Here is a 17,311-nt window from a genome sequence, read left to right as displayed (position 1 = left end):
GTCAGATTGGGAATGGGAGGGGGAGTTGAAGTGCTGAGCCACCGGGAGTTCAGGTAGGTTATTGTGGACTGAGCGGAGGTGTTCGGCGAAACGATCACCCAACCTCCGCTTAGTCTCACCGATGTAAATCAGCTGACATCTAGAGCAGCGGATGCAGTAGATGAGGTTGGAGGAGATACAGGTGAACCTTTGTCGCACCTGGAACGACTGCTTGGGTCCTTGAATGAGGTCGAGGGGGGAGATGAAGGGACAGGTGTTGCATTTCTTGCGGTTGCAACGGAAAGTGCCCGGGGAGGGGGTGGTACGGGAGGGAGGGGAAGAATTGACAAGGGAGTTGCGGAGGGAGCGGTCTTTGCGGAAGGCAGACATGGGGGGAGATGGGAAGATGTGGCGAGTGGTGGGGTCACGTTGGAGGTGGCGGAAATGGCGGAGGATTATTTGTTGTATTTGCCGGCTGGTGGGGTGAAAGGTGAGGACTAGGGGGACTCTGCCCTTGTTGCGAGTGCGGGGATGGGGAGAGAGAGCAGTGTTGCGGGGTATGGAAGAGACCCTGGTGCGAGCCTCATCTATGGTGGAGGAGGGGAATCCCCGTTCCCTGAAGAGCGAGGACATTTCCGATGCCCTGGTGTGGAAGAGATATAGGGTGGTTGCACGAAAGGTCACTGGGTCATTGTCAAGTCTTCTAATGTTTTTGTGCAGATTCCCCGCTTGAAAGGGATCTGATTCATCCACCCCGAAATGATGAACTGGATTTCACTCAATGACCAAACACTTCTTTTCCATTTTTTTCCCCTTTTTTATTTTGGCAGATTCAGCAATTAATTTACAGTTCCACTTGATTTATTGCTTCAGCCATTACTTTGAAGGCATTTGGATGTTGTAGGTCTTAAGGTATTTAACAGTTTAGTCTTTTAGCAGGTGAAAAACCGGCTGCTAATCGGGTGCTGTAGATAATCAGTCCTGCATGCCTTTGCTGGCGATTGCGGCAGTTTTTAGGACAGTCTCTTAGATTATACTGTTCAAGTTTTAGCCGCAAGTCAACTTCTCTCGCGGGCCTGTCCGCTTTTCTGTTCACGGTCGGGCTGACTCTGATCCCGACCGGGCTTTCTGTTTTCTCCCCCCACCGGGTTGACTGTTCCCGGTTGGGCTGAAGACTCAGCCTCTGTCGGTGGCTCTCTGGACCTGTCCGTGGCCTACACGGTACTAGGCCCTCACCTGACGTCTGTGGCTGCTACTGGGGCTGGCCGTGGGCTACACGATCCTCTTGTCGGTGGCTTCTCTGGACCTGTCCGTGGCCTTCACGGTACTAGGCCCCCACCCGACGTCTGTGGTTGCTGCTTGGGCTTGGCTGTGGGCTGCACAGCCCTGGATACATTCCAGGTAAGCTGACACTGTGCTTGGTGACCCTTACTGCCCCTGCTTGTTTTCCTAGCTCTTCCCTGAACTATTGCTTCCCGTTCCTACCTTTTTTCTTTTTGGCGCCAATTCAAAACCATTTGGCTTGGTGCTGTTCCACTTGTTTCCAAATACTACTTCTATTTTTAACTTTTGTTTTCGATTTTTCTTGCTGGCCTTGTTCTTATCTTCGTTCTTTTATCCTCGTCGCCAATTGTTGTGTATTCGGATGCTTTGAACAGTCTTGAATAAAGGCTCGGACACGGGAGGAATCATACAAGCTTATTTACTGCAGGACGCCACCTCCAGTCTCCCCCTGCTCATGCGTACTTGCCCAAGACATCACAAGACACCAATTACTTATCCTAATTATCCCATGCCTAACACTCCTCCCCCTTTAACTTGGAGGCAGGTAACATCACTTCTATTACATACATAATACTCCTCCCCCTTTTAACTTGGAGGCAGGTAATAACATTTCTATTACATACATGATACTCCTCCCCCTTTTAAGTCCATTTCACCTGTACGGTATATGCTCTTTTCCTACCATTGTGCGCTTGTGATTTTAATTTAGCATTAGTCCTTTCATTACAGTTTGACTTGACAGTCATAGGGCTCGACGCACGGAGCCGCTAAATCCAACTGGAAGATATCCGTCACTTCCGGTATATGTTATTAATGCTAGAAACGCGTACTTTCCTACCTGTTAAAAACGCCAAAATGTTGAAATTTTGCGTTGAAAAAAATTGTGGAAGTCGGGGTAAGTGTGAGAGACATGTACCCAACTTTAGAATTCCAAACGTGAAGTGAAATGAAGGTATAGAGAAGCGAGAACTGAAGGGACTACAGCAGCTAAAGTGCTTGGTAAACATTGAAAATATTGGGAATTATCGCGTTTGCTCACTGCATTTCATCAAGTAAGGCATTATTTGTGTTTTTTCTTGATTCCTTTGGCATCTAAAAATTCTCAGAAGTGATAAATCTGGCTCTAAATATTTCTTCAGATGCGTTTTCATTTTGTATGTAAAAACCCACGAGAACCATGGGCGATTAAAAAAAATTACAGCCAGATTTATCACTTCTGAAACTTTTTAGATGCCAAAGGAATCAAGAAAAAACACAGATAATGCCTTAGTTGATGAAATGCAGTGAGCAAACGGCCAATGTTCGCCAAGAACTCTGGCTGTTGTTGTCCCTTCAGCTCTTGTTTCTATCTACCGTCATTTCTCCTCACTTTTGGAATTCTGAAGTATGCTAAATGTCTCACACGCTTATCCCGATTTCCATAATTATTTATAGCGCAAAAATTGGCAATTTCAGCGGGTTTTAATGGGCTCACTACGTTGGAAACAATGGTAAGTGCCTACCTGCAGTTCATCGCGTGTAATCCATTTGGAGTAGCGTAGCAACAGTACGGGTCATGGGTCGTGACCCGACTGCCGTGAAACCTCCCTATAGACAGTACTAAGGACAAATGAATGGAAGATATGCCTATACCTCCCGTTTCGCTTTCCCTTGACGGTCAGTCTGCAGAAGGGTCTCGACCCAAAATGTCACCTATTCCGCGGATATCAAACAATTATAATCCGCTGGCAGGACTGTGGCAAAATGCGAACTCCCAGTCAAAGTAGTGAACGTGGTTGTTTACAACGTGGTATCTTGGTCCACGTGGCTCGAACTGGTGGGGGCTGTAGGTTTGAAACTTCTGGCGATGTCTCAGCGAGGCGTAGTTGGGATCCGAATCCGTCCTTTGGATCCCTCTCGCTCTCTCACTCGCTCTCTCTCACCTTCTCACCTCGGCATTCCCGGAATCATTTGCTGTTTTGCGGGGACGGCTGCATCTGCGGTTCCTTCCTGTTGGGGAGGGGGGGGGGGACCCTGGCCCGTTCCCTCTGCGGGTGCCGCCTGGCCCACTGAGTTCCTCTAGCACTCTGCTTATTGTTTGGCTCTGGCGTTGAAGGTGGACACGGGGGGGGGATCTGGGGTGGCTCAGCGGGACGGGCGGCGGCTCCGGGGAGTGTGTGGTATTTCCGGTCGAGACCCTTCTTCAGACAATCACAAGTACTCTCACCGACGAGAGTTCAGTTTAGTCTTCTCTCCAGAGTCGCTGCCTGTCCCGCTGAGTTACTCCAGCTTTATGTTTAACTTCAATTTCAAGAGTTAAATAAAAAACACAGAATGCTGGAGGAACTCAGCGGGCAAGGCGGCATCTGTGGAGGGAATGGATTTGGAGTTGTTTTGGGCCAGGGTTCTTCTTCAATAGGAAGGAACTGCAGATCAAAGATACTAGAGCAGATACTATTTTCTTTGCTGCAGATCAGGCATGATATTCTTCCGATTTAAATCGTAATTCCGATTTTATTGTTTTCCTATTTTCAATTTTTTGTGGCCAATCAACCGCTGTCTCTAAGGGGGTTAAATCCCATCACCGAACAGATTCCTTTAAAATTCCCATCCAATCAACAAATTGGTCTCCTCCCGTCCAATCAGCTGCCATCTCCAAGGGCATTGTGTCCAATCACATAATGCACTGGTCACTCGGCGGCCAATCAGACACAGTCTCCTAGGGGCCTTTTGATCAATCATCGACCTGCTTCCCTCACCGAAGCAGACAATGGCTGCAGCCAACACAGAGAGAGAGAGAAAGAGAGAGATATGCAAGAAAGCAGCTATGACATATAATACACAATAAACTATATTATAAATACACAATAAACAAGTTATGCATTCTTGTACTCTTACATGGGTATGACTGCACTTAACAAAACCTCAGCCTCATGAACCTTAGAGTACCCCTAGTTCCTAAAACCCATTTCCATCACTGCTTCAAATAATCTGCAGTAGTCCATGGGGTTGGTCATGCAATTTAGGATCTAGGAAATGTGTGGATGATTGGGTAGAGATATTGGGTTCAGGATAGAAGGCTTGGCCTTGCAGATAAGTGGGACACCAAGTATATTGGCAATGATGGGGTGGTCATGGTGTGCATGAATTCTGAGGAAGTAATTTAAAAGCTAATCTACCTGCAAGATGATGGGGAAACTTCTCTGCATGGCTGTGAACAAAAAAGTTGGGCCTTTTAACTAATGCTGAAGCTGGCCCCAGTTTTCCAGTTAAGTGTTGTTTTGGAGCGAGTGGCTCACTCCTTTCAGGATGTAGAAAAAGAATGGTGTGCAAAGTGATGTTGAAATTTGACATTAACTGTTGGACATCACTGCTTATTCTCAGTTGTTTGGAAGTTCACAGTGCCTGAGCATTGTATTTCACATAATAAGTATTGCCATGTGAAATATTTTTCAGCCTCGTTAAGTTAAGATGAGTTGTTAAATTGAGAGACTACCCGTGCTCTCACAATAGCGTAAAATGATCTTACTATTTTAAACTTTAACTATTGTTCTTCCCGGAGTCCTGGCCAATGTTTATTCCTCAAACTGCTTCAGTAAATCTGCCTGAAGAAGGTACCAAACATAAAACATTGTCCGTCCATTTTGCATCACAGTAATTCACCAAGTCATCCAGAAGCAAAAAATGCCACTACATAAATGCAAAAAAGTTTGTCATATTAATGCTGACGGTGAAAATATAGGATTGTTGTAGAAAACACCAACTTGTTTACTGATGTACTTCACAAAATAATTCCGTTCTCCTTACTGTATTTTTAAACAAAAAACAAATACTACAGATGAATTGTGTAGGAAGGAACTGCAGATTCGGGTTATACACTGAAAATACACACAAAAAAGCTGGAGTAACAGCGAGACAGGCAACATCTCTGGAGAGAAGAAATGGGTGACGTTCAGATTGTGTTTCAGTTTCAGGGGAAAGGGAGTCTAGAGATATGGAAGAGTAATTTGTAGATTTCAGTTATCTGAAGGACATGGGGAGCTCTAGGGGAGCATAGTTGCATACGGGTTAAATTATTAGATTAATAACCTAAAGCCTAGTTTAGTGATCCAGTGACATGAATTTGAATTCCATCATACCAGCTGGAGAATTTAAATCTATCTATCTATCTATCTATCTATCTATCTATCTATCTATCTATCTATCTATCTATCTATCTATCTATCTATCTATCTATCTATCTATCTATCTATCTATCTATCTATCTCTTACTAAATCTCTGTTCTTGAACGCTTTTGGCCCTCTGTGCTGCGATTTCCGAGAGAACGCCGCCACCTACAGCCGTCATTTTTGGCCACCTCGCTCAGAGCCCCCCTCCGCCACATGTGTACCGAGGATTTTTCCCGTCGATGAAAAATGACAGAGATATTAATGTTTTTACAAAATTCCCCATTCTCTCTGCTGCCCCTGCTGGAGGGAGGGGGAGGGACTATAAAACCAGGAAGTGGTGTGCCTCAATCAGTCTCTGCAAGTGGTGTGCCTCAATCAGAGCTCTGAATAACACTGAACAAATGTCTCCATAATGTGGTTTGAAAATGAAAATATGGTTAGTTTGAGGGAAAAAAAGCACTGCCTGCAAATGGTTGTTTGGGTTGAATTAAAAAGGCACCCTCTCTCTCTCTCCCCTCCTCTCTCTCCCCACTTCTCTCTCTCCCTATACCTCTCTCTTTCTCTCTCTCTCTCTCCCTTTCTCTCTCTCTCTCCCCTCCTCTCTCTCCCCACTTCTCTCTCTCCCTATACCTCTCTCTTTCTCTCTCTCTCTCTCCCTTTCTCTCTCTCTCTCCCCCCCTCTCCCCATCACCCCCTCCTCTTCCCCCCTCCTCTCCCCCCCTCCTCCCTCCTCCCCCCCTTCTCCCTCCTCCTCCCTCCTCCTCCTCTCCTCTATCCCCCCCCCTCCCTCTCTCCTCCCCTCTCCCCCCCTCTCCCCCCCTCCCCCCCCCTCTCCCCTCCCCCCCCCCCCCCCCCCCCCCCCTCCTCTCCCCCTCCCCTCCTCTCCCCCTCCCCTCCTCTCCCCCTCCCCTCCTCTCCCCCTCCCCTCCTCTCCCCCTCCCCTCCTCTCCCCCTCCCCTCCTCTCCCCCTCACCTCCTATCCCCCTCCCCTCCTCTCCCCCCCTCCTCCACCCCCTCCCCTCCTCTCCCCCTCCCCTCCTCTCCCCCCTCCTCCTCTCCCCGCCTCCCCTCCTCTCCCCCTCCCCTCCTCTCCCCCTCCCCTCCTCTCCCCCTCTCCTCCCCCCCTAAACCCCCTCCCCTAAACCCCCTCCCCACCACAACCCCTACCCTCTTCCCTCCACCCTCCCCCCTCCCTGCTCCCCATCTCTCCCCCTCACCCCCCTCTCAGCACCCCCTCTCTCTGCCCCTCACTCTCACCCTCTCTCTCTCCTCCCCCACCTTTCCCCCCTCACCCACCCTCCCTCTTCTCCTCCTCTCCGCCTCCCCATCCCTCTTGCCCCTCTCTGTGTCTCTGCCCCTTCTCTCTCTGTCCTCACTCTCTAACCCCCCCCCTCTCTCTCTAGATGTGACTGCAAGTTGGGGGCTATGCATCAGTAGATAGGGTGGTTATGGGGTAAAAGGAGCAAATTAATAATATTCATATAATATCAAGGGGGATAGTTAGTGTGTGTGACGCTAACTAACGGGTCTGGACTTGGTCTAGTATATTACTAAATCTCTGATCTTGACTGCTTTTGACCGACTCTGCTGAGATTTCCGAGAGAACGCCGCCACCTACGGCCGTCATTTTTGGCCACCTCGCTCAGAGCCCCCCTCCGCCGTATGAGTGTGGAGTATTTTTTCCGTCGATGAAAAATGAGAGAGATATTAATGTTTTTACAAAATTCCCCATTCTCTCTGCTGCCCCCGCTGGCGGCAGGGGGAGGGCCTATAAAACCAGGAAGTGTCGTACCTCACTCAGTCTCTGCCAGACCCAGGAAGCGAGAGGGTCACAGCTCTCTGAGCTGCGAATAACACTGAACGCACGTCTACTCCACGGTGAGTCCCCTCGATGCGGCTGTAAAGTGGCAGCAGCCCTTTTTTTTTAAAGTTTGTGTTCACAAAATGAATTTTGGTTGTCAGGTGGCTGCAGCCCAATTGTTTACCTCGCCTTTTTTTAACAAGTTTGTGTTCACAAAATGAATTTTGGTTGTCGGGTGGCTGCAGCCCAATTGTTTGCCTCGCCTTTTTAACAAGTTTGTGTTCACAAAATGAATTTTGGTTGTTCCCCCTTCCCTCTCTCCCCCACCCCCTTCCCCCTCCCCACTCTTCCCCCTCCATCCACACTCTTCCCCCTACCCCATCTCCCTCCTCGCCTCCCTCCCCTCTCCCCCACAACTCTCTCCCCCTCCCCACTCTCCTCCCCTCCCCCACCCCTCTCTCCTCCCCCTCTCCATCTCCCCCTCCTCACCCCTCTCCCTCTCCTCCCCTCCCCCACCCCCTTCCCTCTCTACCCCACCCCTCCCCTCTCTCCCCTGCCCCTTCCCCCTACCCCTCTTCCACCACTCCCCCTACCCCTCCCTCCCCACTTCCACTTCTCCCCCCCCTTAGCCACCCCTCTCCCTCTCCGTCCCCCACCCCTCTCTCTCCCCCACCCCTCTCCCTCCCCTCTCCCCCCCACCCCCTCCCCTACCCCTCTGTCCCTCTTCCACCACCCCCCCTACCCCTCTCCCCCTCCCTCCCTCCCCCACTCTTCCACTTCTCCCCCCCTCCCCATCCCACTCTCCCTCCCCACTTTCCCCTCTCTCCCCCCACCCCCCCCCTCCCTCCACAATCTTCTCCCTCCCTCACCTCCCCCATCTCCCTCCTCCCCTCCCTCCCCCATCCCCCACACCACTCTCCCCCTCCCCATCCCTCTCTCCTCCCCTCCCCACCCTCCTCCCCTCTCCCTCCCTCTCCTCACCCCTATCCCTCTCTTCCCCTCCCACCCCATTCCTCTCTCCCCCACCCCCCTTCTCCCTCCCAACTCTTCCCCCTCCCTCCACACTCTTCCCCCTCTCTCCCTTACCCCATCTCCCTCCTCCCCTCCGTCCCCCCTCCCCCACAACTCTCTCCCCCTCCCCTCTCTCTTCCCCTCCCCCACCCCTCTCCATCTCCCTTGCCAAAGATGCTCTTGCCATAGAGGGAGTACAGAGAAGGTTCACCAGACTGATTCCTGGGATGTCAGGACTTTCATATGAAGAAAGACTGGATAGACTCGGCTTGTACTCGCTAGAATTTAGAAGATTGAGGGGGGATCTTATAGAAACATACAAAATTCTTAAGGGGTTGGACAGGCTAGATGCAGGAAGATTGTTCCCGATGTTGGGGAAGTCCAGAACAAGGGGTCACAGTTTAAGGATAAGGGGGAAATTTTTTAGGACCGAGATGAGAAAAACATTTTTCACACATCTCTGGAATTCTCTGCCACAGAAGGTAGTTGAGGCCAGTTCATTGGCTATATTTAAGAGAGAGTTAGATGTGGCCCTTGTGGCTAAAGGGATCAGGGGGTATGGAGAGAAGGCAGGTACAGGATACTGAGTTGGATGATCAGCCATGATCATATTGAATGGCGGTGCAGGCTCGAAGGGCCGAATGGCCTACTCCTGCACCTAATTTCTATGTTTCTATGTTTCCCTCTCCTCACCCACCCCCCCCCCTCCCCCGCACCTCTCTCCCCATCCCCCTCTCTCACCTTTCCCTCCCAAATCTCTCCCGTTTCCTCCTCCTCCTCTCCTCCTCTCCTCCTTCCTCCCCCCCCCCCCCCCCCCCCCCCGCAAACGCCGTTGTGGAAACAGACCCAACTGGTCTGCACTTGGTCTAGTGTACTTACAATAATCTGGAAAGTTTATATTACAAATGACGATGGGGACCCGGCGTGGGGGGGAACCGCAGTCGGTGGGGGGGGAGAACAAAAGGAGGAGCCGGCATGCTTTGTAACTTTGTGGCTGCTATTTGTGTATATATTGGGGATACAGCAAAGACATTCACTGTGCCTAATCACATGTGACAATAATGTAAAGTATTCCATTCCATTGTTAATGGTGATCATGAAAATAGTGGATTGTAAAAAAACAATGTTGTTCAATAATTACCTTTGTGAAGGAAATCTGCAAAGTACAGACAGATCAGTGTGGGAATTGTGGGAGAGAGGTGAAAGGGCTTGCATCCAGCAGCAGTCAAAACGCAAGTGTTTCACAATACATTAGTGTCACCGATTTAATGGAGACTATTTCAGGACCAACAGATGCAGTAGATGAGGTTGGAGGAGGTGCATTTTATACATTGCCTTACCTGGAATTATTATTTGGATGTCTGGTGCTGAGGGAGGATGTATAGGGACAAGTGTTGCACCTCCTTAATGAGGAAGGGAAAGTAGCAGGTAATGGTGAGGTTGGTGTTTTGTTTCTGAACAAGCAGATGGCCAAACGCCATCTTGGAACAAAATCTCACAATCACAAATGGAAAGGTTTGGATGAAGAATTACCTGTTCCAGGGAAAAGAGCACCGAATGATGCCTCCACATCATCCGTTGGCCGTCTCCTTGACAACAGACCGAGGCTTCCGGGACGGTAGACGTTACTTAGCAACCGTGAAAACAACATGGCCGACGACAAAGAGGCAGCAGGTAAGCAGCGCATTTGACACGGGCACGTTACAGAAATAGTGCGCAAACATGGATTGAAGTTTGTTTCAGTCATGTTCTGTGTCAAAATTAGTTAGTGAAGGGTCTCTCCGAACTCTACAAACACTGAGCTTGTGCAGAGAGCCCTGTAAATCAACGGGCAAAAAAATAATACAGTGAGCTTGGTCCTCCCATGAATAGAAAAACCGGGCTTGTTCACGAAGGGGTTAACGTTCACTGAGCTCTGTTCAATGAACAACTGAATGAATGGCATTTTGAAATCAGTGAGATTCGTTCAAAATAGAAGAATGCTCAGAAAAATAATGGTTTGTTTCTTTTGCCTGTATAACCAGAAATACTAATTAATTATGTTGAATTGAATTGAATCCTTTATTTGTCATTCAGACCTTTCGGTCTGAACGAAATGTTGTTGCCTGCAGCCATACATGTAATAATAACAACACACAATAAGCACAAATTAACATCCACCACAGTGAGTTCACCAAGCACCTCCTCACTGTGATGGAGGCAAAAGTCTTAGAGTTACTGTCTCTTCCCTCCTCTTCTCCCTCTGCACTGAGGCGATACCTCACCGGGCGATGGTAAGTCAGTCCCGCGGTTCAAGCTCCGCGGCCCGGGGGTGGTCGAAGCTGCCTCCCTCCAGTCCAGCGGACGCAGCTGTTGCCACGGGAGCTCCGGAAAACAGGCACCAGCCTGTGACCTGCGAGCTCCCGACGATGTCGTCCACTGGCCCGCGGCCGAGCCCCGGATTCAGGTCGCCGCCGCCATAACGCCGCCTCAGCCACCGGAGCACCGTCTCCGCCCCGCACTGGGCCGCCCACACGAGAGCGTCTCAGCCCCGCACCGCGCTGCCCACACGGGAGCGCATTCCAGCCGAGAGCCGGGCCGCCCACACCGGAGCGCCTTCCAGCCGGGACCCAGGCCGCCCACACGGGAGCGCCTTCCAGCCGGTAGCCGGGCCGCCCACACAGGAGTGTCTCAGCCCCGCGCCGTCCGCCCTCACCGGAGCGCCGAGTCGTGCCGCTGCCGGAACGTTGCCGCAGCTCGAAGACGGCCAGCCTCGCGTTGGTAAGTCCTGGCTGGCTCTACCTCCAGAGCCTCGAGTTCGGTCGCAGGTTGGAGGCCGCCAGCTCCGCCATTAGGCCTCAGCTCAGGCGGGGGAAGAGAAGGGGGATACGACCAAAAAGTCGCATTCCCCCGAAGGGAGAGACAGAAAGCCCTGTTTCAGCCCCCCCCCCCCACACACATAACACCACCTAATAACCAAAAGTTTAACTGAACTAGACAACAACAAAACAACACACACACAAGCTTTTGGACACCACAAGCAAGTTACTGGTGCAGAACAAGATAGCTGACAGTGCTGGGAGCCTGATGTAAAATGCCACCTCTGGTTGAAGGCCCTGCGAGAGTTCGATTTTGTGATATTTGGTCAAACTATATGATTGATACACAATTATTATTTAATTCAGATCATGTTTACTTGTGTAGGAAACTAAACAAACAAGTACATGGCTATGAATTTAAAAGAAAAACAGTAAAAATGCCAAACTTAGTAACATCTGTTGAGAAAGATATAGTTAGCAGATTTTCGACTGACCACCACTGGCTGCCAGCCCCTGGACTCCATTATTTCTTCTGGCATGTAACTGGGTGAAGAGTGCTGCTAAGAGGCTTGTTCCCAGTACATTGGCAATGGCTCATGAGCTCTCACGGAATGAGTGGGCAGTTGTACTTATAAAATGTCTTTGCCAGTGAGCTGCCATATCTAGGCACACAAAATATTAAAGCTATTACTGAAATTAAATGTCTTATTTTTTTGTCTTTGAAATTAACATATGCAAGGTCCAGTAAAAACAATATAAAGTTGAAATTATTAAACCATTTTAAAGGAATTTAAATACTACAATAATAACCTTAGATGCTTAAATATTTACACCAATTTAAACGAACTAAATTAAATAAAATGGTCTATCATTTTCCTGCCGGTCACAGCCCAATCATTTCAATAGAGTCACTGCCTTTGGCACAGGATCAGCAAGCAGATTTCACAGCATGAAACCTGGGAAATCCACAGAAGTCTGTGTAGTCCTTTTGGACACCACAAGCAAGTTACTGGTGCAGAACAAGTTAGCTGACAGTGCTGGGAGCCTGATGTAAAATGCCACCTCTGGTTGAAGGCCCTGCGAGAGTTCGATTTTGTGATATTCACAAAGAAACATGGGCAAGGCTGATAGAAACTTGGATAGAAGGTTTTCTTATGTCTCAGTATGATCAAGTTTCACCAGAACCTATCCCAGAAAAGTGTATATTAAGGCGTCTGAAAGAGCACAATGATTTTTACTTTTAGTTTCACCATTTTGTTCCCTCTCCTCTGTCATTTATAGAAGGTAGCTGATTTTCAATAACATTCTTGAAAGATAATTTCAACCAGGAATGTTAAAAAGAAGAGAGCTATTTCATTCCCATTGTTGCACTGAAAAGTCACTTACTTGGTAATACTTGTGGCCTTCCTAATCGTGAAATATATTTATTTTCTCTTAATCAATGGGGTTGATGTAAAACACATCTAGTTTGATGAACAAAATCAAATAAAATCATGAACCAAAATTTAAAGAGTAATGAGATTCTCACTACAGCTGATTGGGCTGAGTGGACTGGAGCTATGTAATCTACACATGCAGATGCCATGGAGAAGAGGGGGAGCAGAATGATAAGCACAGCTTTGTGTGTGACCAGCCAGCTCCTGTGGAGGTGTGCATAATAAAATAAATAAAATTAACAATATACATAATTTATGCTCGAGCCTCGTAAATTTTCCATGGGCAATAGTCTCAAATAAATTATCCAATTGGGCAGAATCCTGCTTTTAAAACATTATTTCTAGTCATTCCAAATCTGTACTTCTTCATTGTGAAAAATGATGCAGAGACAACAACCTGGCTGCTCAATACCCGGCTTGAGATCTAACTATTTCTTTGGTTTATGTTTCATTCGCAAGAAGGAGAAGATTGTGAAAAAAAATCTTCAAGGTTGTCTTACTTTAGAGCTCAAGTACTTGTTCTTACATTTGTTACCCGGTACTATGCAAGGCATTTGAATTTGGGTGTATAACTCCAAATGCATTTTTCCCCAAGGCATTTCGTACTTTGGTTTTCTTGGCATTACATTGCCTTGTGATAAACACTATTTTTCCAAAGCTGTTCTTGAATTGTGTCTAACTGTGACAGGTACACTACCATTTAAATGTGAATGGATATCACTTGTGATCCATGTTGCTGGCCACCTGTCACCAAAGAGTTCTTGCTCCTGACACTTTGACATCAGCTTGAATGCTCATGATTGAATGTAAATTCTATTTCCCTGAGCATGTTACTTGCTAATATTCAATTGCTTTTCTAATTTGTGAATCCACTGTCTATAAATGCACACATGGGTTCCTGGCAGAATACCTTATATGACATCTACTCTATTCACATTGGATGTTGAAGTTTGTTTATCAGAATTTAACAAATTTCTTGTTCAATGTAACGTCTGACATACAATTGTACAGAATAAAATGTTACATAGACTGTCCATTATTTATATCAAAGGTTTCTGGATATTCGGATATCAGTCATTATCAGCCACTTCTTTAAAAAAAAGTAATCGCACAACCAGCATTTGCCAATGAAGTTAGGTCCTTTTACTTAGTTTCTGCCTGCCAACCCCAATGACAGTCGGTGATTCTGCAAAAAGCCCCTTATCTTTTCCAACTTCATCCAGACCGCTAATATCTCCTTCCTTCTGTCATCAATTATATTGTAGCTGGTTAACTGTATCTATCTTTGATGCCACTGCCCATTTGAGTCCCTTCAGTCCAATGAATTGCAGTAATGTTATCCACCACTGAAATATTGACATACAATATATTTACTGTTCTACACAATCTCCCTGATGCTCTAGATATGGTCAGTCAAACATTAGTCTTTATTCTTTTCGGCTCCTTTGGAGGAAGGATTGCACCAACTCGCGCTCTATCCTTCTACCTGCTCCATCAGCCACTTCTTGCCCCATATGTGGAATGTGCAACATCTATAATTATCAGATACTTCTTCAAAGAAAACTACAATGTTCTAACATTATCAGACTTCCTTTAGTTAGTTTCTTCCGCCAATCCCCAAAACATTTATCTCCTCTGGGCGTCTAATATACGTTGTGCAGAAAAGAACTGCAGATGCTGGTTTAAGTCAAAGACACAAAATGTTGGAGTAACTCAACGGGACAGGCAGCATCTCTGGAGAGAAGGAATGGGTGATGTTTCGGGTTGGGACCCTTCAGTATGAAGAAGGGTCTTGACCCGAAACATCACCCATTCTGTCTCTCCAGTGATGCTGCCTGTCCCGCTGAGTTACTCCAGCATTTTGTATCTACACCAATATCCTTTCCAAGGCCATTAATCAAATTGTAGCTGGTCACATTAGCCTCAAAATTAGGGTGGAAGTAAATTATCCTCATTCCCAAGGGGCTTCCTAAGGAGAAGAAGAAGAAGATTCCTTTACCTCTGGGATCCATCTGTTACAACTGTTCTTTCTCCTCAGCTAACATAATTAGTATTTTTTGACATTCCTATTTGATTATTTCAAATGTGTTGCAACATCTTTGACCTTCTATATCTCACCTACATGATGTGTCTTTCATAAGTATTGAGAGTAGCTTTCATATATATGTGGGTAACATCCAGCTATACATTCTCATAATATTGACTGCCATACTGGCAGCTGCTTATCTTTAAGTCATCTAGCTTTGTGAATGATCTTTATTTAGCTTAATAAAGAGACTAAAGCTATTCTATGCAACTTGAGCCTAAAGCGGTATTGCTTAATCAAATACCATTTCCTTTCTCAAATGCTCTTTCAGTTTGAAACCTTTATCTTTTTGACAAGAGGCGGACATACTCCCACAACATGACTATCTCTTTTCATGAAAGAATTTGGATGTTTTATAAGGGCAAGTTATTGTTATACATGTATCTCATTATCTGCAGTCTGTCCAAATATTCTGAAATTCCCATTTTATTTTACCACAGAGGCTTTAATAGCAGAAACCCAAAAGAAAATTAAAGATGCATTTGCTGTGTTTGATCATGAGGGTAACAGCACTGTGGACGTCAGGTTAGTCAATGACCTTCTACACTGTTTATGAAAACAACTGTTCTTTGTTTTGAGAACAAAACTGCAGGTTGGGATAACAATTAAAATATACATTCATATACTATATTTTGCACCTGGGAATATCTTAAAGTTGTACCAAGTAGCCAAGGTTGTACCTCTGAGGTAATGAGAAAATTTGACAAACAATCTGCTGACAGCAAGATCCCAGAATTAACAATGTGATAACGACCAGACATTCTGCTTTTGTGATGTTGTTTGATGGTTAAATATTGGCAGGACATCTGGGATTACTTGGAGTAACTCAGCGGGACAGGCAGCATCTCTGGAGAGAAGGAATGGGTGACGTTTCGGGTCAAGACCCTTCTTCAGACTAGCCTGAACAAGGGTATCGACCCGAAACATCACCCATTCTTTCTCTCCAGAGATGCTGCCTGTCCCGCTGAGTTACTCCAGCTTTTTGTGTTAATCTTTGGTTTATACCAGCAGCTGCAGTTCCTTCCTACACATTGGGGATTACTTGCCAGATTGCTACAAAATCGTATCAAAGGATAATTTTATACTCATGGGATATAAATATATATATATATTTGAGAAGATAGGGAAAGTTTTCTCTAAGAGATGGCAACTCCGGCAGTGCAACATTCCCTCAGTAGCGTTTTAAAGTGCCAACCCAGATTTATATTTTTCAAAGTTTGTGATAGGACATAAACCTGTAACCTTCTGACTTGGAGCAACAGTGTTAGCATAGGCATCACATAAGATAAAACTGATAGTTCTAATGGGACTGTTGGAGTGCATGAAGGACGAGCTCTCATTTGTCAAATAGTTTGGCTGGTCTTTACTTTTTTTTCTCTTACATTAATTGCTTGGAATTGACAAATTGGAACACAAAAACTTTTAAATCCACTCTATCCAAGCCTTTCACTATTCTGTAAGTTTCAATGAGTTCCTCCTCATTCTTCAATACTCCAGCGAATATGGGTCCAGTGCCGTCAAACGCTCATCATATGTTAATCTACTAATTCCTGGGATTATTCTTGTAAAACTTCTCTGGACCCTCTCCAGAGCCAGCACATCCTTCCTCAGATATGGGGCCCAAAATTGCTCACAATATTCCAAATGCAGCTCGATCAGTGCCTTATAGAGAGCCTCCTGAGAAGGATCCTAAAACTCAGGGAGTCAATAAAGTGAAGGGACTGAGGCGAAGAGACTTGGGGTGCGGTACTGATGGAGGAAAGAGATCACGGCGGTTGTGTGCCAAAGGAGGGGAACTGAGTATGTGGGTGTGAACATGATTGTGAATGAGCAAGCATATATGTACTGTGTATGTCTATCATTCTATATGTGCGTTTTAAGTCTGCACAGCAGAGCCTGGTCTCCATTCATCTTGGATCGCCTTGTCACTGGACGAGGACCTTGTTTAATAGGTAATACTCTTGCCTTTTGAGTTAGAGAGCGGTTTGTTTGAGTCCATTCCAGATACTTGAACAGGCACGGAAATCGCTATCAAAATATGGAGGGGACCGGGGGACAGGGGGGACACAATTTCTTGGCGGCCGCGCGCGCATGCGCACACTCACACCCACACGCGAGGTAGTATCTTTGCTTCGGAGGCTCAATTCAGCGCTAAATGCAGCTCAACTCTGCCTGTCTCGCCGGGTTAATGTACAGCCCTGCCTGGACTGACGGAACACCACCGCTGCTTCTCCACGCTGGCTGTAAACCAGGGGCATATTTCCATTAAGTCCAGGCAAGGGCTGCAGGTTAACCTGGCGGGACAGGCAGAGTTGAGCTGGGTTTAGCACTGCTTCTCTGCGCTGGCTGTGGGCCTGGGGGTACAGCTCCCGTCTGACTCCCGATGTCTCTGGCCACCTCCGGGTGTGGGAGGGGGGGGGCACTTGGGTGGGGCACTCGGGTGGGGACGGGACAGCGTCGGAGACCGGGATCGATCCTGGCTGCAGATGAGGCGCAGGCCTGTGCAGAGAGTGTTTTGGCACGTCTCCTTCCTCCAATCATCATGCTGAATTATCATGTCCCGCCCCCATTGCCTGCTGACCGACGTCTCTCTCGTCCAATCAGCGCCCTCGATCAGCAGTCCCACCCCCACTGTCTCGCGGAAAGCGGAGACTTCTCCGGGTTTTTAAATCCGGATTACAAAAAATGGGGGGGACTGTCTCCCACCTCTCAAAATAGGGGGGGACGTGTCCCATCTGGCCCCCCCGTCCCCGGGATTTCCGCCCCT

General features: G+C 47.3%; 1 protein-coding gene across 3 annotated transcripts in view; it reads left to right on the top strand.

Annotated features, from left to right (window-relative positions):
• The first annotated feature begins 9,719 nt into the window (after nt 1-9,719).
• The window catches only part of efcab2 (EF-hand calcium binding domain 2), a 71,561-nt gene continuing 63,969 nt past the window's right edge, over nt 9,720-17,311 (top strand). For all 3 annotated transcript variants that reach the window (XM_033025890.1, XM_033025888.1, XM_033025889.1), the window contains exons 1-2: nt 9,720-9,898; nt 14,985-15,069. In XM_033025890.1, the coding sequence (XP_032881781.1) occupies nt 9,874-9,898; nt 14,985-15,069 (110 nt within the window). In that variant the 5' untranslated portion in view covers nt 9,720-9,873. The remainder of the gene's footprint in view (nt 9,899-14,984; nt 15,070-17,311) is intronic.

This window comes from Amblyraja radiata, chromosome 8 (genome assembly GCF_010909765.2).
Source record: "Amblyraja radiata isolate CabotCenter1 chromosome 8, sAmbRad1.1.pri, whole genome shotgun sequence".
Taxonomy (NCBI): Eukaryota; Metazoa; Chordata; class Chondrichthyes; order Rajiformes; family Rajidae; genus Amblyraja; species Amblyraja radiata.
Note: the sequence above shows the minus strand (reverse complement) of the source record. Positions and strands in the feature narration are given on the sequence as shown.